Source organism: Cherax quadricarinatus, chromosome 63 (assembly GCF_038502225.1).
Source record: "Cherax quadricarinatus isolate ZL_2023a chromosome 63, ASM3850222v1, whole genome shotgun sequence".
Lineage (NCBI taxonomy): Eukaryota > Metazoa > Arthropoda > Malacostraca > Decapoda > Parastacidae > Cherax > Cherax quadricarinatus.
This window is the reverse complement of record NC_091354.1, coordinates 16,880,964-16,903,637: the sequence shown is the minus strand read 5'-3', so window position 1 is coordinate 16,903,637 and position 22,674 is coordinate 16,880,964. Positions and strand designations below refer to the sequence as shown.

General features: G+C 40.6%; 2 protein-coding genes across 7 annotated transcripts in view; one reads left to right on the top strand and one right to left on the bottom strand.

The window, feature by feature from the left end:
• The window catches only part of LOC128698186 (cytochrome c oxidase assembly protein COX18, mitochondrial), a 41,704-nt gene extending 25,218 nt beyond the window's left edge, over window positions 1-16,486 (top strand). For all 6 annotated transcript variants that reach the window (XM_053790301.2, XM_053790300.2, XM_053790302.2 and 3 more), the window contains one exon: window positions 15,631-16,486. In XM_053790301.2, the coding sequence (XP_053646276.2) occupies window positions 15,631-15,810 (180 nt within the window). In that variant the 3' untranslated portion in view covers window positions 15,811-16,486. The remainder of the gene's footprint in view (window positions 1-15,630) is intronic.
• LOC128698187 (transcription initiation factor TFIID subunit 10-like) overlaps window positions 16,406-22,674 on the bottom strand; it is a 28,804-nt gene continuing 22,535 nt past the window's right edge. Inside the window, exons 4-5 of the mRNA XM_070098666.1 lie at window positions 16,944-17,008; window positions 16,406-16,711 (exon numbers count right to left, since the gene is read on the bottom strand). Coding sequence (XP_069954767.1) covers window positions 16,507-16,711; window positions 16,944-17,008 — 270 coding nt within the window. The 3' untranslated portion in view covers window positions 16,406-16,506. The remainder of the gene's footprint in view (window positions 16,712-16,943; window positions 17,009-22,674) is intronic.

The window sequence follows — 22,674 nt, the reverse complement described above, 5'->3', positions numbered from 1 at the left end:
AAGATTCCATGATGTCGCAGTGTCTGACAGGTTGTGTACGAAATGGTATATAATACCGACAAGATGAGAGTAAGACACATGTGCAACATCTGGGTATCTTTATTGTAGACGTCAAGTTATGTCCTAGAATTTGTATTGATAAAGCCACTGGATGGCGAAACGTCTACAATAAAGATACCCAGATGTTGCACATGTGTCTTACTCTCATCTTGTCGGTATTATATACCATTTCGTACACAACCTGTCAGACACTGCGACATCATGGAATCTTAATTCTGAGGACATGTACATAACCTCCACGACTACGACAACTACCTCTACAACTAACCCATCTCTTTGGGAAGGACCTACTTCCACTGGGGAATCCCGCCTACCAGTGAATATGCCCTCGTCTGCTACACCTGACGTTACTATATAAGCGCCAGGATTCTTTCTTCTGCTTCAGAATCTCCACGACTATGGTGATGTTCGCACCTACTCCTAGGTTGAGGGACTGATTACCTCATCTTCTGTACATAGTTCTACTGTCAAGTTATGTCCTAGAATTTGTATTGATAAAGCCACTGGATGGCGAAACGTCTACAATAAAGATACCCAGATGTTGCACATGTGTCTTACTCTCATCAAAGAATCGCTAATTAATAATCTTGAGGTTAATGATTAGCTTGGGGAAAGCGATCACAAATCACTTAGTTTTAATATATCATGGAATTACCTGTCTTACGAGTTTATTAACTTTTTTCACTAAGGTGTTTGAGGAGGTAAATCATGGTTATGAATATGATATTGTGTATATGGAGTTCTAGGTAGTAGGTTGGTAGACAGCAACCGCCCAGGGAGGTACTACCGTCCTGCCAAGTGAGTGTAAAACGTAAGCCTGTAATTGTTTTACACGATGGTAGGATTGCTGGTGTTTTTTCTGTCTCATAAACATGCAAGGTTTCAGGTACGTCTTGCTACTTCTGCTTACACTTAGGTCACACTACACATACATGTACAAGCATATGTATACACACCCCTCTGGGTTTTCTTCTATTTTCTTACTAGCTCTTGTTTCTTGTTTATTTCCTCTTATCTCCATGGGGAAGTGGAACAGAATTCTTCCTCCGTAAGCTATGCGTGTTGTAAGAGGCGACTAAAATGCCAGGAGCAAGGGGCTAGTAACCCCTTCTCCTGTATATATTACTAAATATGAAAGGAGAAACTTTTGTTTTTCCTTTTGGGCCACCCCACCTCGGTGGGATACGGCTGGTGTGTTGAAAGAAAGAAAGTATATGGAGTTCAGTAAGGCTTTCGATAGAGTTCCACATCAGATGCTATTGAGGAAACTTAAGGCACACAGAATAGGAGGAGAAATTTTTTCCTGGGTAGAGGCATGGTTGACAAATAGGCAGCAGAGAGTTTGCATAAATGGAGAGAAATTGGAGTGGGGGCATGTCACAAGCGGTGTTCTGCAGGAGTCATTGTTGGGCCCATTGTTGTTCACAGTTTACATAAACGACATAGATGAGGGAATAAATATCGACGTAAGCAAATTTGCTGATGACACTAAAATAGGTAATTTAATTCATTCTAATGAGGACACTAGAGCACTCCAGGATGATTTGAATAGACTGATGCAATGGTCGGAGAAGTGGCAGATGCAGTTTAATATAGACAGATGCAAAATTCTAAATGTTGGACAGGAAAATAACCATGCTACATATAAACTAAATAATGTAGATCTTAATACTACTGATTGCAAAAAGGATTTAGGAGTTCTGGTTAGCAGTAATCTAAAACCAAGACAACAGTGCATTAGTGTTTGCAGTAAAGCTAACAGAATCCTTGACTTCGTATCTAGAAGTATAAATAATAGAAGTCCTCAGGTTGTTCTTCAACTCTATATATCCTTGGTTAGGCCTCATTTAGATTATGCTGCACAGTTCTGGTCACCATGTTACAGAATGGATATAAATGCACTGGAAAACGTACAGAGGAGGGTGACAAAGTTGATCCCATGTATCAGAAATCTTCCCTATGAAGACAGACTGAGGGCCCTGAATCTGCGCTCTCTAGAAAGGCATAGAATTAGGGGGGATATGATCCAGGTGTATAAACGGAAAACAGGAATTAATAAGGGGATGTAAATAGCGTGTTGAAAATTTCCAGCCAAGACAGGACTCGCAGCACTGGTTTCAAGTTGGAAAAATTCAGATTCAGGAAGGATATAGGAAATCACTGGTTTGGTAATAGAGTTGTGGATGAGTGGAACAAACTCTTGAGTACAGTTATAGAGGCTAAAACGTGTAGTTTTAAAAATAGGTTAGATATATACATGAGTGTGTGGGGGTGGGTGTAAGTTGGACCTGACTAGCTTGTGCTACTAGGTCTGATGCCATGCTCCTTCTTTAAGTGGGAGTGACCTGACTAGGTGGGTCATTGGGCTAAGCTGGAGGGTGACATGAACCTGCTTCACATGGGTCAGTAGGCCTGCTGCAGTGTTCCTTCTTTCTTATGTTTTTAAATAACCTGTCATTTAGACACACTTTTTCAACAGCCAACCTCATTTAATCATAATCTTGATTTGAACATTGTAGCATTCTTATAGCAGTACTCATTATAAATCACCACTTGCTATTTCCATTACTTTTATTGTATGATAGTAGAAGATGTTAACTCATTCAGTGCTGTTTGGCAGGGGTGTTTGAGAGAGAAAAAAAGAGGTGGTGCTGATGAGAGAATTTTGACAAAAGGTTAGCACGCACATCATTTTTCAGTTAAAAAATCATGAGTTCTGCCTTATATGTGAGGCCATCAGGGAAGGGTAGCTGAGTAAATGTGTCAGGGTACTGATTGAGGCAAATAATATGAAGTCAGGAAATAAATATAGGCTTTGGAAAACACAGCAGTGAGGCTCCATGTTAAGAGTAGAGATCTTCTTTCAAAAGGAAAAGCAAAAGTTTCTCCTTTTACATTTAGTAACATATACAGGAGAAGGGGTTACTAGCCTCTTGCTCCTGGCATTTTAGTCGCCTCTTACGACACGCATGACTTATGGAGGAAGGATTCTGTTCCACTTCCCCATGGAGATTAGTGGAAATAAACAAGAACAAGAACTAGTAAGAAAAATAGATGAAAACCCAGAAGGGTGTGTATATACAGTGGACCCTCGCCTAACGAACGCATCACATAACGTTAAATCCACCTAGCGATACATTTTAATGCAAAAATTTTGCCTCTGCTAGAGCTAAAAAACTCGGCAACGCGATTCGTTCCATTTGAGACGTGTCCACATGTGGCCTGAGCGCGCCTCACTTGTCCTGTGGGTGCCAGTGTTTACAAGCCAGCCACCGCGGTCGCATCCAAACATACAATCGGAACATTTCATATTATCACAGCGTTTTTAGTGATTGCACCTGCAAAATAAGTCACCATGGGCCCCAAGAAAGCTTCTAGTGCCAACCCTGTGATAAAAAGGGGTGAGAATTAGTATGGAAATTAAGAAAGATTTTGAAGGGTTTGGGGCTAACCCTGAGACGCCTATGCCAGTTGTGGAATCCATTGTGCCTACTTCAAAAATTAAGGAAATGCGTGCAAAGTGGGTTGAACTGCAAACCTTTATGGATGAAAATCGCCCTAACACAGCTATTGCAAGCCGTGCTGGTGACTATTACAGTGACAATGTTATGGCCCATTTTAGACAAATCTTAAAGGAACGGGAGGTACAGAGCTCTATGGACAGATATGTTGTGCGACAGAGGTTCAGTGACTCTCAAGCTGGTCCTAGTGGCATTAAAAGAAGAAGGGAAGTAACCCCGGAAAAGGACTGGCTACCTCAAGTCCTAATGGAAGGGGATTCCCCTTCTAAACATTAACACCATCCACACACTCCCCTCCTCCCATCCCATCAATCATCACCAGATCTTCAAGAAAGGTAAGTGTCATGTAATTGCACATGTCTTCTTCAGTTTGTGTGTATTAAAATTAATATTTCATGTGGTAAATTTTTTTTTTTTGTCATACTTTCGGGTGTCAGGAACAGATTAATTTGATTTCCATTATTTCTTATGGGGAAAATTAATTCGGCTAACGATAATTTCGCCTAACGTTGAGCTCTCAGGAACGGATTAATATTGTTAGGCGAGGGTCCACTGTACTCACCTATTTGTGGTTGCAGGGGTCGAGTCATAGCTCCTGGCCCTGCCTCTTCGCTGATTGCTACTAGGTCCTCTCTCTCCCTGCCCCATGAGCTTTATCATACCTCGCCTTAAAACTATGTATGGTTCCTGCCTCCACTACGTCACTTTCTAGGCTATTCCACGGCCTGACTACTCTATGACTGAAGAAATACTTCCTAACATCCCTTTGATTCATCTGAGTCTTCAACTTCCAATTGTGACCTCTTGCGTCTGTGTCCCTTCTCTGGAACATCCCGTCTTTGTCCACCTTGTCTATTCCGCACAGTATTTTATATGTCGTTATCATGTCTCCCCTGACCCTCCTGTCCTCCAGTGTCGTCAGGGCAATTTCCCTCAACCTTTCTTCATAGGACAATCCCCGTAGCTCTGGGACTAGTCTTGTTGCAAACCTTTGCACTTTCTCTAATTTCTTGACGTGCTTGACTAGGTGTGGATTCAAAACTGGTGCTGCATACTCCAGTATGGGCCTGACGTAAATGGTATACAGAGTCTTGAACGAATCCTTACTGAGGTATCGGAACGCTTGTACATGCATGGATAGTATGGCCTAAATGTAAGTAGAAGTAGCAAGTCATGCCTGAAATCTTGCATGTTTACAAGACAGAAAAAAGACATCAGCAATCCTACTATCATGTAAAACAATTACAGGCTTTTGTTTTACACAAGATTAGAGATTATTTTTTTTTTTAAACAAGTCGGCTGTCTCCTACCAAAGTAGAGTGACCCAAAAAGAAAGAAAATCCCCAAAAAGAAAATACTTTCATCATCATTCAACACTTTCACCTCACTCACACATAACCACTGTTTTTGCAGAGGTGCTCAGAATACCTCAGTTTAGAAGCATATACATATAAAGATACACAACTTATCCCTCCAAACTGTCAATATCCCAAACCCCTCCTTTAAAGTGCAGGCATTGTACTTCCCATTTCCAGGATTCAAGTCCGGCTATATAAAAATAACTGGTTTTCCCTTAACTAAATATTACCCTGCTCACACTCCAACAGCTCGTCATGTCCCAAAATACCATTCGTCTAAATTCACTCCTATCTAACACACTCATGCACGCATGCTGAAAGTCCTAGCCCCTCGCCCACAAAACCTCCTTTACCCCCTCCAACCTTTTCAAGGACGACCCCTACTCCGCCTTCCTTTCCCTACAGATTTATACGCTCTCCATGTCATTCTTATTATTATTTTATTATCACACCGGCCGATTCCCACCAAGGCAGGGTGGCCCGAAAAAGAAAAACTTTCACCATCATTCACTCCATCACTGTCTTGCCAGAAGGGTGCTTTACACTACAGTTTTTAAACTGCAACATTAACACCCCTCCTTGGTAGACAGCAACCACCCAGGGAAGTACTACCGTCCTGCCAGATGACTGTGAAACAAAAACCTGTAACTGTTTTGCATGATGGTAGGATTGCTGGTTTCTTTTTCTGTCTCATAAACACGCTGAGATAACAGGGATATCTTGCTACTCCTACTTACACTTTGGTCACACTTCACAGACACGCACATGCATATATATATATACATACATCTAGGTTTTTCTCCTTTTTCTAAATAGCTCTTGTTCTTTTTTATTTCTTCTATTGTCCATGGGGAAGTGGAAAAGAATCTTTCCTCCGTAAGCCATGCGTGTCGTATGAGGCGACTAAAATGCCGGGAGCAATGGGCTAGTAACCCCTTCTCCTGTATACAATTACTAAAAAAGAGAAGAAGAAAAACTTTATGTCATTCTACTTTGAGCTATTCTCTCTAAATGGCCAAACCACCTCAACAGCCCCTCTTCAGCCCTCGACTAATACTTTTATTAACTCCACAACTTCTCCTAATTTCCACACTCCAAATTCTCTGCATAATATTTACACCACACATTGCCCTTAGACAGGACTTCTCCACTGCCTCCAAACGTCTCCTCGCTGCAGCATTTACAACCCAAGCTTCACACCCATATAAGAGTGTTGGTACCACTAAACTTTCATACTTTCCCTTCTTTGCTGCCATAGATAACCTTTTTTGTCTCCACATATACCTCAATGCACCACTCACCTTTTTTCCTTCATCAATTCTATGGTTAACCTCATCCTTCATAAATCCATCCGCTGTCACGTCAACTCCCAAATATCTGAAAACATTCACTTCTTCCATACTACTCCTCTCCAATTTGATATCCAACTTTTCTTTATCTGAATCATTTGATACCCGCATCACCTTACTCTTTTTTATGTTCACTTTCAACTTTCTACCTTTACACCCCCAAACTCATCCACTAACCCTTGCAATTTTTCTTTAGAATCTCCCATAAGCACAGTATCATCAGCAAAAAGTAACTGTGTCAATTCCCATTTTGTATTTGATTCCCCATAATTTAATCCCACCCTTCTCCCAAATACCCTAGCATTTACTTCTTTTACAACCCCATCTATAAATATATTAAACAACCATGGTGACATTACACATCCCTGTCTAAGACCTACTTTTACCGGAAAGTAGTCTCCCTCTCTTCTACACACCCTAACCTGAGCCTCACTATCCTCATAAAATCTTGTTACAGCATTTAGTAACTTACTACCTATTTCATATACTTGCAACATCTGCCACATTGCTCCCCTCTCCACTCTATCATATGCCTTTTCTAAATCCATAAATGCAATGAAAACTTCCCTACCTTTATCTAAATACTGTTCATATATATGCTTCAATGTAACCACTTGATCTACACATCCCCTACCCAATCTAAAACCTCCTTGCTCATCCACAATCCTACATTCTGAATTACCTCTAATTCTTTCAATAATAACCCTACCGTACACTTTTCCTGGTATACTCAGTAAACTAATTCCTCTATAATTTTTACAATCTTTTTTGTCCCCCTTCCCTTTATATAAAGGAACTATGCATGCTCTCTGCCAATCCCTAAGTACCTTCCCCCTCTTTCATACATTTATTAAACAAAAATACCAACCACTCTAACACTATATATCCCCCTGCTTTTAACATTTCTGTCATGATCCCGTCAGTTCCAGCTGCTTTACCCCCTTTCATTCTACGTAATGCCTCATGCACCTCCCCCACACTCACATCCTGCTCTTCTTCACTCCTAAAAGATGGTATACCTCCCTGGACAATGCATGAAATTACTGCCTCCCTTTCTTCGACATTTAAAAGTTCCTCAAAATATTCTCGCCATCTACCCAAGCGTGTCAGCGTGCCTCATTGTGCTCCGGGTTTTCTCGTGTTTTCACGGTCGCTCTTACGTGCTAGAACTTTAATTTGTGTCATCAATCCTATACGATACATCCCTCTAGCGCCTGGAACCAATCTTGGGCGGAAAACATTATATACCGTATCAAAAAAAGGAGAATTAATGTGCACTACCTAGCAGAGTTTACTGCCAGAGTGGAATCAGGCCTGTGTCCCGTGTGAAAAAAAATAATAATAATTGAACTTTTCGTGTCAGAGGAAAGAAAGTCTCCCTGATAACATTGAGTATACATAGTGTATAGTGTATACTACAGTGGCTCCCTAGTATATTGATGATAAAGGCTAAAGTGTCATTTGAAAACAGGTGAATTTGTAAATGAAGTGATAAGCCTATAGAGGCAGGTGCCAGAAGTCGCCAGAAACTTACCACAGGTCAGCTGTTTTTAATAATCTTCCTGGCTTGCTAGTGTACTCACATATAATCTAGTGATACCAGTGAATAGCAGAATACAGTGTTGTAGTAGCAACTAACCAGTATTATAATGGTACTTAGTGGAGTGGAGTGACTTTCATTAGTTTCTTTTTTCTTGAAATACCAGACGTATACTGTGAATTTCATATAAACTGTAGTTACCAGCGGTCGCAATATACACAACGAGAAGCAATTATTACTACAGAAAAAGCGTCCTTCCTCCAAAATTTCCACCAGTCAACTATAGTGATAATATAGCATTTATTGTGGTGGAGACGGAAAAAAAATAGAAAAGCTAGATACAGCGATTGATAAACAAGGGTTGAGGTCGACCGTTCGTCATTGTAGGAGTTGCCAGCAGTCACCGGTTTCTTCAACACGCAAGTTATACTTTTGTATCAATCAAATCACATATTACTCGGGTAGATAATTTCCAGTAGATCCTTCATGTGTTAGCTCAAATCACCGACCAGTATGTTTTAAATAAGTGACCCACTGATCAGATCAGATCGACTGGTCCGAACCCTTGACTGGTCCGAACCCTTGACTGGTTTCAAACGGTTTCGTTGGACAATAAAGCAGACTGTAAACGGATGGGGTTGTAGGCGCCCTTATAAACACAAACATTAAATATAAATCAGGAAAGTGCACGGTAAGCTGTCCAATATACAAAAACAGTTAGAAACAGAAATACAAATAGCTAGAGCTTCATTTAAGGAGGTTATTAATAGAATATTCAAGAGGTTGCTAGTAGAATTGCAGTAAATCAACCATTCAAATCATTATGAAGCTGTGTGTAGTCTGTGGTCAGTCAAACAAACGGGCTTCCACATGGGTAAATTGTCATTTTTGTGGAAATTGGTGTCACGCCCCTTGTGCAGATATCCAAGAACTAGCTACAAGCAGTGTTAAAACAGGGAAGTGTTTTTGGGTATGCCCAAATGAGATAAATCTGTGGACTAAAATCACAAGGGTATTAAAAGAGGACAACATCAAAGCTGCTTTCATAGAAAACCTGGAAGCTTTCTACAACAGATGGGAACATAAAAAGTCTGGGCTGAATGGTACTGCCCTTGATACTGGCCATGTAGTCAGAAACTGTAAGGCTGGAGATGAAGTCCTGGTAGTCAGTAAATGTGGGGCTGATAGTGCTGTCCTGGGAGACAGTAATGGTGAAGCTGGAGGTGCTGTCCTGGGAGACAGTAATGGTGAAGCTGGAGGTGCTGTCCTGGGAGACAGTAATGGTGAAGCTGGAGATGCTGTCCTGGGAGACAGTAATGGTGAAGCTGGAGATTTTGTCCAGGTAGTCGGGAATTATACGCAGGAAGGAATACATATAAATGACCTCATAGGGGACAGGAGCCATAGTAGGGAAACAAGTGTAGTCAAAGATAAGATAAAACCAATATTGCAAACTAGAAATACCGCAGGAAATAGCAAACAAGAGGACTCCACTAGCAATAGTGAGGATATATTACCAAAAACAACTGGTGGGAGCTCCATTGTTGGTGCTAGGGAGGATAGAAGTAAGACAGGGAAACATGCACCAACAGGGAATACAGTCACAGAAACCCAAGGCAAACGGAAACCAAGCCTGTGCACATACTATGCACTTGGTATCTGCTGGCATGGGAAATCTGGAAAAACAGATGGGACGTGCAACTATGACCACCCTAGAAAATGCCATGCCCATATGACAACAGGAAAATGCAAACTCCCTTCCTGTAAGCTTTTTCACCCTGAACTGTGTACCTCTTCAGTACAGGAAAGACTGTGCTATAACTTAAATTGCCAGGCATACCATCTAAAGGGGACAAAAAGATACAAAACATCCAGGCCATGGGAAAACCTGGGTAGCCACAGCCACTCAAGAGGGAGAGGTTTTTTAGTGCCAGGAAGGAAAAAAAACTGGCAGGAAATGGCAGAAATCATACACCAAATCCAGTCATTCCTGGAGTGGAACCACAGTCGATGGCCTCCACTCCAAACCAACAGATACAGATACTAATGCCGGAAAAAAAATCCCCCCCCCCAGTACCAACAATACCACCAGTCCAATAACATTCTTCTTTGCAAATATACAGGGTCTAAAGCCAGCAACAAACAACAAAATACCTTTCATCCGTGGACTGCTTGCAGAGGCAAAGGCAATGTTCGCGGCTTTCACTGAGACCCACATAAAGGATCACTTGGACAACGAAATATGGATCCCAGGTTACAACCTATACAGATGTGACAGAGTGAACAGGCAAAAGGGGGGGGGGGGGGGTTGGCCTGTACATTGCAGAGTCACTTGTTTGCACAGAACTGCTTAATGCCTCAAATGATGTAGTGGAAGTTTTAGCAGTAAAGGTCGAGAACCAAAACCTAGTCATTGTGGTAGTCTACAAGCCTCCGGATGCAACACCCCAGCAATTCCAGGAAGAGCTGTTAAAAATTGATCACTGTCTGGAAAATCTTCCAGCTCCTGCACCCAACATCTTGCTCCTGGGGGATTTCAACTTAAGGCACCTAAAATGGAGGAATATAGCAAATAATATTGTTGCAGTAATAACACCAGGAGGCAGCTCTGATGAAAACTCACACTCACACGAGCTTTTAAATCTCTGCACAAAATTCAATTTAAACCAGCAAATAATAGAGCCTACTAGACTGGAGAATACACTAGACCTCATCTTCACTAACAATGATGATCTGATAAGAAATGTCACCATATCAACAACAATATACTCAGATCACAACATAATTGAGGTTCAGACATGTATGCGTGGAGCCCCAGACCGACATAATGAGACTAGTCACGAGGGAGCATTCACCAAATTCAACTTCAATAACAAACAAATAAAGTGGGACCAAGTAAACCAAGTCCTAACCTATATAAGCTGGGAAGATATACTAAGCAACACAGACCCCAACTTATGCCTAGAACAGATTAACTCGGTGGCACTCGATGTATGCACAAGGCTTATTCCTCTAAGAAAAAGGAGGAGTAGATGTAAAATAGAAAGAGACAGGCGCTCCCTTTACAGGCGACGGAAAAGAATAACAGAGCGGCTAAAAGAGGTCAATATATCTGAAATGCGTAGGGAGACACTGGTCAGAGAAATAGCAAGCATCGAACTTAAGCTAAAAGAATCCTTTAGGAGTCAGGAATCGCGGGAAGAACTAAAAGCCATAAATGAAATCGAAAGAAACCCAAAGTATTTCTTCTCCTATGCCAAATCAAAATCGAGAACAACGTCCAGTATTGGGCCCCTACTTAAACAAGATGGGTCCTACACAGATGACAGCAAGGAAATGAGTGAGCTACTCAAGTCCCAATATGACTCAGTTTTTAGCAAGCCGCTAACCAGACTGAGAGTCGAAGATCAAAATGAATTTTTTGAGAGAGAGCCACAAAATTTGATTAACACAAGCCTATCCGATGTTATCCTGACGCCAAATGACTTCGAGCAGGCGATAAATGACATGCCCATGCACTCTGCCCCAGGGCCAGACTCATGGAACTCTGTGTTCATCAAGAACTGCAAGAAGCCCCTATCACGAGCCTTTTCCATCCTATGGAGAGGGAGCATGGACACGGGGGTCGTCCCACAGTTACTAAAAACAACAGACATAGCCCCACTCCACAAAGGGGGCAGTAAAGCAACAGCAAAGAACTACAGACCAATAGCACTAACATCCCATATCATAAAAATCTTTGAAAGGGTCCTAAGAAGCAAGATCACCACCCATCTAGAAACCCATCAGTTACACAACCCAGGGCAACATGGGTTTAGAACAGGTCGCTCCTGTCTGTCTCAACTATTGGATCACTACGACAAGGTCCTAAATGCACTAGAGGACAAAAAGAATGCAGATGTAATATATACAGACTTTGCAAAAGCCTTCGACAAGTGTGACCATGGCGTAATAGCGCACAAAATGCGTGCTAAAGGAATAACAGGAAAAGTCGGTCGATGGATCTATAATTTCCTCACTAACAGAACACAGAGAGTAGTCGTCAACAGAGTAAAGTCCGAGGCAGCTACGGTGAAAAGCTCTGTTCCACAAGGCACAGTACTCGCTCCCATCTTGTTCCTCATCCTCATATCCGACATAGACAAGGATGTCAGCCACAGCACCGTGTCTTCCTTTGCAGATGACACCCGAATCTGCATGACAGTGTCTTCCATTGCAGACACTGCAAGGCTCCAGGCGGACATCAACCAAATCTTTCAGTGGGCTGCAGAAAACAATATGAAGTTCAACGATGAGAAATTTCAATTACTCAGATATGGTAAACATGAGGAAATTAAATCTTCATCAGAGTACAAAACAAATTCTGGCCACAAAATAGAGCGAAACACCAACGTCAAAGACCTGGGAGTGATCATGTCGGAGGATCTCACTTTCAAGGACCATAACATTGTATCAATCGCATCTGCTAGAAAAATGACAGGATGGATAATGAGAACCTTCAAAACTAGGGAGGCCAAGCCCATGATGACACTCTTCAGGTCACTTGTTCTATCTAGGCTGGAATATTGCTGCACACTAACAGCACCTTTCAAGGCAGGTGAAATTGCCGACCTAGAAAATGTACAGAGAACTTTCACGGCGCGCATAACGGAGATAAAACACCTCAATTACTGGGAGCGCTTGAGGTTCCTAAACCTGTATTCCCTGGAACGCAGGAGGGAGAGATACATGATTATATACACCTGGAAAATCCTAGAGGGACTAGTACCGAACTTGCACACGAAAATCACTCACTACGAAAGCAAAAGACTTGGCAGACGATGCACCATCCCCCCAATGAAAAGCAGGGGTGTCACTAGCACGTTAAGAGACCATACAATAAGTGTCAGGGGCCCGAGACTGTTCAACTGCCTCCCAGCACACATAAGGGGGATTACCAACAGACCCCTGGCAGTCTTCAAGCTGGCACTGGACAAGCACCTAAAGTCAGTTCCTGATCAGCCGGGCTGTGGCTCGTACGTTGGTTTGCGTGCAGCCAGCAGCAACAGCCTGGTTGATCAGGCTCTGATCCACCAGGAGGCCTGGTCACAGACCGGGCCGCGAGGGCGTTGACCCCCGGAACTCTCTCCAGGTAAACTCCAGGTAAATACCTCCATCTCCCCATCTACTAACTCCCCTACTCTGTTTTTAACTGACAAATCCATTCGTTCCCTAGGCTTTCTTAACTTGTTTAACTCCAAAATTTTTTCTTATTTTCATTAAAATGTCTTGACAGTGCCTCTCCCTCTCTATCATCTGCTCTCCTTTTGCACTCTCTCACCACTCTCTTCACCTTTCTTTTACTCTCCACATACTCTGCTCTTCTCATAACAATTCTGCTTTGTAAAAACCTCTCATAAGCTACCTTTTTCTCTTTTATCACACCCTTTACTTCATCATTCCACCAATCACTCCTCTTTCCTCCTGCACCCACCCTCCTATAACCACAAACTTCTGCCCTTACATTCTAATACTGCATTTTTAGAACTATTCCAACCCCCCCCCACTACTCATACTTGCACTAGCCCACCTTTCTGCCAATAGTTGCTTATATCTCACATGAACTTCCTCCTCAGTTCATACACTTTCACCTCTCTCTTGTTGTTGCCATTTTCCTCTTGTCCCATCTACTTCTTATTCTAACTGTAGCTACAACTAGATAATGATCCGACATATCAGTTGCCCCTCTATAAACATGTACATCCTGGAGCCTACCCATCAACCTTTTATCCACTAATATATAATCTGACTACTTTCATTATGTGCTATATCATACCTTGTATATTTATTTATCCTCTTGTTCATAAAATATGTATTACTTATTACCAACCCTCTTTCTACACATAGCTCAATTAAAAGGCTCCCCATTTTCATTTACCCCTGGCACCCCAGATTTACCTACTACTACTTTCACAACATTTTTACCCACTTTAGCATTGAAATCCCCAACCACAAGTACTCTCACACTTGGTTCAAAACTCCCCATCGCTAAATCACAACGCATGCACACATTTCCCAAAATCTCTCTCTCCTCTACACTTCTCTCTTCTCCAGGTGCATATATGCTTACTATAACCCACTTTTCACATCCAACCTTTAGTTTACTCCACATAATCCTTGAATTAATACATTTATACTCCCTCTTCCTGCCATAGCTTATCCTTCAACATTATTGCTACTCCTTTATTAGCATATAAATAAGCCTGTTTAGCACCATGTATAATGTGATGTACATACTCCATTGCCTTCTTGAAATTTGAATAGCAATCAGCAGTACACTTGTATCTGTAGGATTCCCACACAGTGAGCTGTAGACAAATATTCATGTAGGTTTTTCTCTTGCACTCTTCCCCTCACTCTCCCCTGTCCTTCAAAGATCTCTCCCAGCAGTGCTGTATGACTCCTTCAGATTTAGTGCCTAACTTGATTATTTAGACAAATACCTTTCAAGAGGTTCTTTGATGCTGGTGACTGGGCTCTTGATCTAAGGAACTGGACCTGCCCTCATCTTGTATTGAACCTGAATGCTTCCCATGCTTTCAGGTAATGGATGATTCCTTCAGATTTAGTGCTCCCTCATGAATGCTATAATTTAGGCCAATAGCTCAAACACAAATATTTAAAACATGAATTGGTAAGTCAGTGATGATAATTACAGAAGTATAATATATATTGGGGGAAGTGCTCAACCCATAGGGGTCATACAGCACCTGGGGGATTATTATAATAAAATTAAGCACTAAACCTGTAAGGGTCACACATGGATGTACACAGGTCAAGAATGAGCAAGAGGTAGGGGTGGGGACTAGTGCAAGCAAAATTGAAATAAAAATTTGTGCAATAGGTTAATTTCGGTTAAAAGGTTAGAGGGAGTCTGCGTCAAAGATGGGACATTCAGTAAAGTCAGTAAGAGAATGTTGGCGTGGTTTAGATTATGTAAATGGATCCTGCATGCACTCTGATAGGACAATGCAATCTGACAGTCCTCACAGAATGGTGCCAATTGTTTCTCCATGTAAGATCTGTGAGTGAGTTGTGTGTGTCCAAACACCTAAATGTGAGAGTATGGTCTCCCAAGCCCAACAACAATGGGAAGATGGCCAGAATTCTAAACCTAGTTTGACATCAAACAATTTGTTGTCATTCTGTGGAGGTGTTGAGAGAGAGCACTGAAAAATAGTCTTAGTAAAGAATACCCTTATGGGATATCTGAAGGTCTTGAATAGCTGAACAGACAGTTGATTATAATTATTTTATCATAACTAAGTGCTAAACCCACAGGGTCATACAGCACCAAATGGCTGAATCTGCATGTTCATTGCCCTGAACATCAATATGTCCAGGAACACAGTAAAATGAGACTGTTCCTGATAGAAATGCAACACAGCCAAAGCTAAGTTTTTGTGCATCATTGTATTTGTCATGTTCACACTTCTGAAAAGACAGCTAGGGAATACATGATTTTGAATGTACAATACAGTGGACCCCCGGTTAACGATATTTTTTCACTCCAGAAGTATGTTCAGGTGCCAGTACTGACCGAATTTGTTCCCATAAGGAATATTGTGAAGTAGATTAGTCCATTGCAGACCCCGAAACATACACGTACAAACGCACTTACATAATTGGCCGCATTCGGAAGTGATCGTTATGCGGGGGTCCACTGTATTTTCCTTTCTTGGGGTCACCCTGCCGAAGTGGAGAAAAGTCAGAATAGAGAAAAAGTGATAAAAACTTATTCTGTATATTCTTATGTTTTACAGTGTGTGTCCCTTTACTGGGTTATTTCGAATACATGTGGGCTTGCACAAAACTTGGCCTTGATGCACCCGGGGCTACGACAGTTGTGTGGCATACCATACTCGTCCTCCCAGAGAGCAAATCCTTATCAACACTTATGGCAACAATTGCAGAAGAAAGTGATAAAGAAAAGGAAAGAGTAAATTTTTTGCTCATCAGTAGATATTTTACTTATGAATGTAGTATACCTTTGTAAAACAAAAATATATATGCTGTACTTTTTATAAAATGTTTAACAGGCAAAATTCTCCTGAACCTCATGTTAAATTCTGCACACAAATATTTAACCCCTTCAGCACTGCATGCTGAAGGAGGCAAGTAATTAGGGGTGTTAAAAAAGCAGGAGAAAAATGCTAAGGGTGGGCACAAAACCAGAGGGGAATTTTAAATTGGTGCAGTTCAGTTGTGGTCCAGAAAATTATGACAGTTTGCATACTTAAGATGCGTATTTCGGGACAATTTGTCAAATTGTGTTGACCTGTTAAGCATAATGTAGAAATTTTGCAGCAGTACAAGTCACCCCTCCAGGACTAATGCAGAGTCATGACCTTCCAAATTACAACTAAGAAACATATGAATGAAGAAGGGTTAAGAAATGACTGGGCAGAATTTATTTGGAAATGCAATAGTTATGATAAATCTCATTTGCCCACTTAGTGATTTGCCATCACAAGTCATTAAAATACATTTTCCTGTATTTAATCTATTTTCATTTCCAAGGCTTATACAAACTATCACTACAACTAGTATTTATTTCACATTTTATTCATAATACATGAAGACATTATCAATATGATTGGAATAAAGTTAGAAGTAAAACAGATTTTTAATTTCCTCTACTAAATGTAGTAGTGAGGTTTCTTGACAGTGATGCCATACTCTGCAAGAACAGGTGTGAGATCTTCCATAGTGAGTGTGAATCGCTTGTCTTTACCTTTGGTCTTGCTGCTCGACTGCTGGGAGCCTCGCATCTTGCAGTGTTGCAAAGCATCATTAGTTATATCAGAGATAAATTTTTGAGCTGCCAGTGAAATCAAACGAACACTGTAAAAAATGATAGTTATTGTTCAGTTACAGATGGGCAACGCTGTACAGCCCTTGTGGCTTAGTGCTTCTTTTTGATTATAATAATAATACAGATGGGCAAGATAAGGAAAAATGTAGCCAATAAGAATCCCATGACATTAAAGCATAACATAATTTATAACAAATACAAAATAAATAATAAATAGCAGTTCATATATAATACAGCAGAGACCACTATTAATTTACTTACAGTCTACCATCAGCAGCTTCAAAACCAGAACAATTCAAGTAGTAAGCTGTCACAGCATCTGGAATCTAAAAAATAAATAATTGAGAATATAAATCCTTGCATGTTTGCCATTCTTAAATATGAGCATTATTAAACCTGTTGGGACAGAAAATGGATACCATATATAGTACAGTCACAATGCAACTATGAAGAATGTATTTTTCCCCACTTCTGTGGCACTTGCCAGAATGCAAACTACTGCAATGAAACTTGCCACATTAAACAAAGTACAGTGGAACCCCAAATATCGGCCACTGCGTTTATCGACCAATTTGTATTTAGGCTGGTTTTTGCATGGAAATTTTGCTCTATTTCAGCCGGTGCCTCGTAAATCATGTGTATCAATACGCGTCAGCCCGCCTCCCGCCGGGACACTGCGTGCAAGTGAGTCAGTCTCCCTGTCTCTCTTGGTGAATGAGCATGTACTCCGTGCATTCATCCAAAAAATTTCTGCAAAATAAATTATTTTTTTTGCTTCTTTATTAAGTACAACTGTGAAATAAGCCACCAAGGGCCCAAAGAAAGTTCAGAGTGCCAGCCCTTTGGTAAAGAAAGTGAAAAACACGATGGAATTTAAGAAAGACGTTACTGAAAAATATGAGAGTGGTGTTCGAGTGCTAGAACTTGCCAGGATGTATGGGAAATCGAAATCAGCAATCACTTCCATCCTGGCAAAGTAAGTAGAAATCAAGGAAGCTAATGTTGTGAGAGAGTTTAGCAGGAAGTGTATCAGGAATGCAGGGAGTGTATTAGGCATGCAGGGAGTGTGGAAGGGAGCTGGGAGTGTAGCATGGAGGGAGGAAAGTAACCCCAGAGAGGGCTTTGATACTTGAAGTCCTTATGGAGGGGGATTCTCTTTCCAAACAATAAGCAGTCCTCCCTCTCTCCTCCCTGTCTTCCATAAGCCAATAAGAGTCTTCAATAAAGGTATGTAATAGCGATTTAAATGTTCATTTATTTATTTTATTTAGTTCTCATTGTTTTGTGTATGTAAAACTATAATTAATCATAAAAAAATAAATTTTTTAAAATTTTTCTTGGGTGTCTGGAACGGATTAATTGTATTTACATTAATTCTTATGGGAAAAATTGCTTCGAATTTAGGCCAACCTTCTGGAACGGATTACAGCCGATATTCGGGGTTCCACTGTATATACATGTATGCTATTCACAGAGAAATGTAGAATACGGTATGTGTGTGTACTCCCCTCATCCCCTTCCTTTGTGGCATCATGGCCACTAGCACACAATTTCCAGCCTCTGCCCTAGGGTTGGGGTTCTACTGTATACAGTATGCTACTCAAAAAAAAGTGATGGATAATTTTAATCATGAAGGAAACTACATATGAAGTACACATGTTGTTACGGTCCCCTGCCAAACTAGCGGTTAAATAGTTAACCTGCCGGCCGGCAGTACCACTGGGTACGTCATCAAACCCAATGTGGGGACTGCTGAGCCGGCTTTAGAGGCAGTAAGTACCTGAACACCTCACGGTACACATCTAAGCAGTAACTACCAGAACACCTTACGGTAGATATCTACTGGCATTAGAGTATTCGTCTGACCGTCATATTATATATATCTACTGGCGTTAGAGGAAGCGCTCACTGCAGCTCACTGAGTCTGTTGGCCTCAGTTACTTGACGGCTGCATTCAGTGAGCTTGCAGCATGGTGTTTTACAAACCCTATTTATCAACTGGTCTTGAAGGCAGTAGGAAGTGCTCACCAGACCACCTTACGGTGTACTTCTACCGGCCTTGGAGAGTATTTAAAGGACAGGTGATGTCTGCGGACTCACCGCCTATGCTGGTCAACTGTGGGCCGGAGTCATCGGATGCTGTTGTAGTGGAACACTGAGAAGAAAAGGGTGTCGTGTGACACTAAAGAAGTTACGGTTATAGTGTACATTGAATAGTATCATGTGACTGGCCTCGAGAAAGATGCTGTGTGAGTGTGTCGCTGGGTGTCGGGTGACAAGTGTATGATGCAGAGAAAAGGGTGTCGTGTGACACGGAGAGTAGGAGCATCAACGCAGAGAAAAGGGTGTCAAGGGACACAGCTGAGATGGAGCGTCATTACACGGATAAGTGTCGTGCGAGACACAGGGAGCGTCACAACTCGGATAAGTGTCGTGTGACACGGAGGGTCATTAGGGTGTCGTGAGACACGGAGTTGACTGTAATTTATTATTGTACAAATGTTATTTATAATTTATTATTTTAGCATAGATATATATAGTGACACAGTAGTGTCTGGAAAGTAGTACCCTGTGTGTAGGGTTATGAATCATTATTTATTATTTTAAAATGCTAATAATTTATTATTGTAATACATTTTAAATACCTCTAGACCAAAGATTTTTTTTATATAATATTAAAGATTAATTTATTTTAATGTGTATACAGGTGTCCCTCAACATTCGCACAATGTGTCAACCACTCCCTCGTATTTTTGTACAATTTCCTTCTTCAATTATATCGTATTATTATTATTATTATTATTGTTATTATTATTACTATTGTTATTATTAGCAGTAGCAGAAATGTTTGATTCTTTGCTGTGTTCAAGAGTAAACACATGATGTCACCGTCCAATACCTGTCCAAATAGCCATTCCAATATGCAGTCATGAATGTGTTTACATTATTTATACTGTAGTTTAATAGCAAATAATGAACAAACAAAACACTCACCACACTGAGTGGTGGGAGGGCTGGCTGCCAGTTGCGGGGGTCGGAGGGAGGGTAGTAGGGACTCGCAGGTGGCGGGAAACTTGAATATGATTTGGCGGCTGGGAATTTGGTGGCTGGGAATTTGGCGGTTGGGAATTCGCGAATGTGTGAAGCCCGCGAAAGCTGAAAACGTGAATGTTGAGGGAGACCTGTATATGTATCCCAAACTTTTATATTACTAACACTAATGTAAAACCCAATTAGTGTTTTTGTAATACATGTCAATGACATTTTTAGTCCTCAGTTTATTAAATCATGAGCATTTCACTGGTGCACTGTATAAAAATTTTCTCCAATTCTCTAATAAATTAGACATGTGCAAAATCCAATTCTTTGAGTGACTTAAAAACTAGAGTGACTTGTGTAAGGAATCTCAAGGGAGTTTCTTTTTTCTGCTCTCAGACAAGTATAATACTCTTTCTACTGACCCAACTTGAAAAGGAACTGCAATTATCTTACCCTTGCTACTACTAAGAAGTCACCAACAGCACCCTGTCTGACAGTACTTTTCTATACTGTACCATAAATTAAAATAAAAGAAATCTGAAAATGACACTATTTTTGCAATTACTGTATATCAATTTACTTATTTCAGTATTTTAGTGCTTGTAAGTAAATTTTATCTTGTATAATAGGCATGTTTTAACACTGACTGTTTTGGTCGTATACAGTGGACCCCCGGTTAACGATTTTAATCCGTGCAAGAGGGCTCATCGTTATGCGAAATAATCGTTATGCGAATGAATTTTCCCCATAAGAAATAATGGAAATAAAATTAATCCGTGCAAGACGCCCAAAAGTATGAAAAAAATTTTTTTTTACCACATGAAATGTTAATTTTAATACACACAAACTGAAAAAGGCATGCACAATTACATGACACTTACTTTTATTGAAGATCTGGTGATGATTGATGGGATGGGAGGAGGGGAGAGCATTATCTTCTTACTGTTTAGAAGGGGAATCCCCTTCCATTACGACTTGAGGTAGCAAGTCCTTTTCCGGGGTTACTTCCCTTCTTCTTTTAATGCCACTAGGACCAGCTTGAGAGTCACTGGACCTCTGTCGCACAACAAATCTGTCCATAGAGCTCTGTACCTCCCGTTCCTTTACGATTTGTCTAAAATGGGCCACAACATTGTCATTGAAATAGTCACCAGCACGGCTTGCAACAGCTGTGTCAGGGTGATTTTCATCTATAAAGGTTTGCAGTTCAACCCACTGTGCACACATTTCCTTAATCTTTGAAGTAGGCACAATGGATTCCACAACTGGCATAGGCTTCTCAGGGTTAGCCCCAAACCCTTCAAAATCTTTCTTAATTTCCATACTAATTCTCACCCTTTTTACCACAGGGTTGGCACTAGAAGCTTTCTTGGGGCCCATGGTCACTTATTTTCCAGAAACAGCACCGAAAACACTGTAATAATACGAAATATTCCGAGTGTATGCTTGGATGTTACCGCGGAGGCTGGCTGGTAAACAATGGGACGGCCGGCACATGTGAGGCTGGCTGAGGGCACATTGGACGCGTCTCGGACGAAAATCGGTAAGCGGGTTTTTAATCGGTATGCGCGGCAAAAATTTTGCGATAAAAGTAATCGGTATGCGGAAAAATCGCTATGTGATGCCATCGTTATGCGGGGGTCCACTGTATATACATCTTACGAGCCACCATTTTTGACTATATATACTCATAAATTCTAGCGGCTTCAAATCAAGCAGGAAAAAGCTGGTAGGGCCACATGTGAGAGAATGGGTCTGTGTGGTCAGTGTGCACCATATAAAAAATCCTGCAGCACGCAGTGCACAATGAGAAAAAAAAAACTGACCGTTTTTTTTTTAATTAAAATGCCGAATTTATGGTCTATTTTCGAAGAGTATTTATGACTGTAGTCTCGTTTTCTTGGTCTCATTTGATAGAATGGAAAGCATATTATAGAAATAGAGGTGATTTTGATTGGTTTTGCTATGAAAAGAACCTTGAAATGGAGCTCAAAGTAGGGGAAATGTTTGATTTTTGCCAATGTTCAAAAGTAAACAAATGATGTCATTTTCCAATAAATGTGCAAGTAGCCATTCTAATATGCAGTCATGAATGGGTTGATATTATTTATACAATTATTACAATATTGCAGTAGTCTGCATAACAGTAAATCTATTTTTTGTTTGAATAAAAATTCAAAATAGAAAGCAAGAGTAATATCAGAGGGGCATGGAGATACGACTGATGAACAAAGAAAATGTCATTTTAGAGCCAGGAATGTCTGCATTGTTCATCCTGGACCCTGTTTTGAAATTGTCATATTTTTTTAATTTTCATGAAATTGGCCAAATTGCAAATTTCTGACCACGTTATTGGGTAGTTGAAATCGGTAAATGGGTAGTTTCTTGTACTCAATCGATAGAAAAAATGGAGTTCTAAAGAAATAGTTAAGAGTTTGGTCGACTGGAACAATGGAATTAGCCGAAAATAGGGCTCAAAGTGGGCAAAATCGCCGATTCGTAAATATCGCCAAGGTCGCTAACTTTGCGAGAGTGTAATTCTGTCAATTCTCCATCAAATTTCGTTCTTTTGGAGTCATTACAGTTGGGAAAAGATTCTCTATCATTTCATAAGAAAAAATAATTTATTTTTTTTTTTGGAAATTTTGCGACACCAGGAGACACCTCAGGATTTGGGGTTGCAACAGTCAAGGGGTTAAGAGGATGCTCATGTCAGTGAATGATAATGACACCTACCTTTGATATACCTCTAAATTCAGCCAAAATAGGTGGTGGTTTTTCCCAATTATTTTCTTTTAAGTTTTCGGTCAATTGAATATAATTTTCCATTAAAGTATATTTTATACACATGTGGTGTGTTCATATTTATCCTGAACAAAATGGATAAGAATTGTGGGATTTTTATCTCCTTTAAATTAATTTTTGTTTATTAAATGCAGCGATGTTTGGAAAC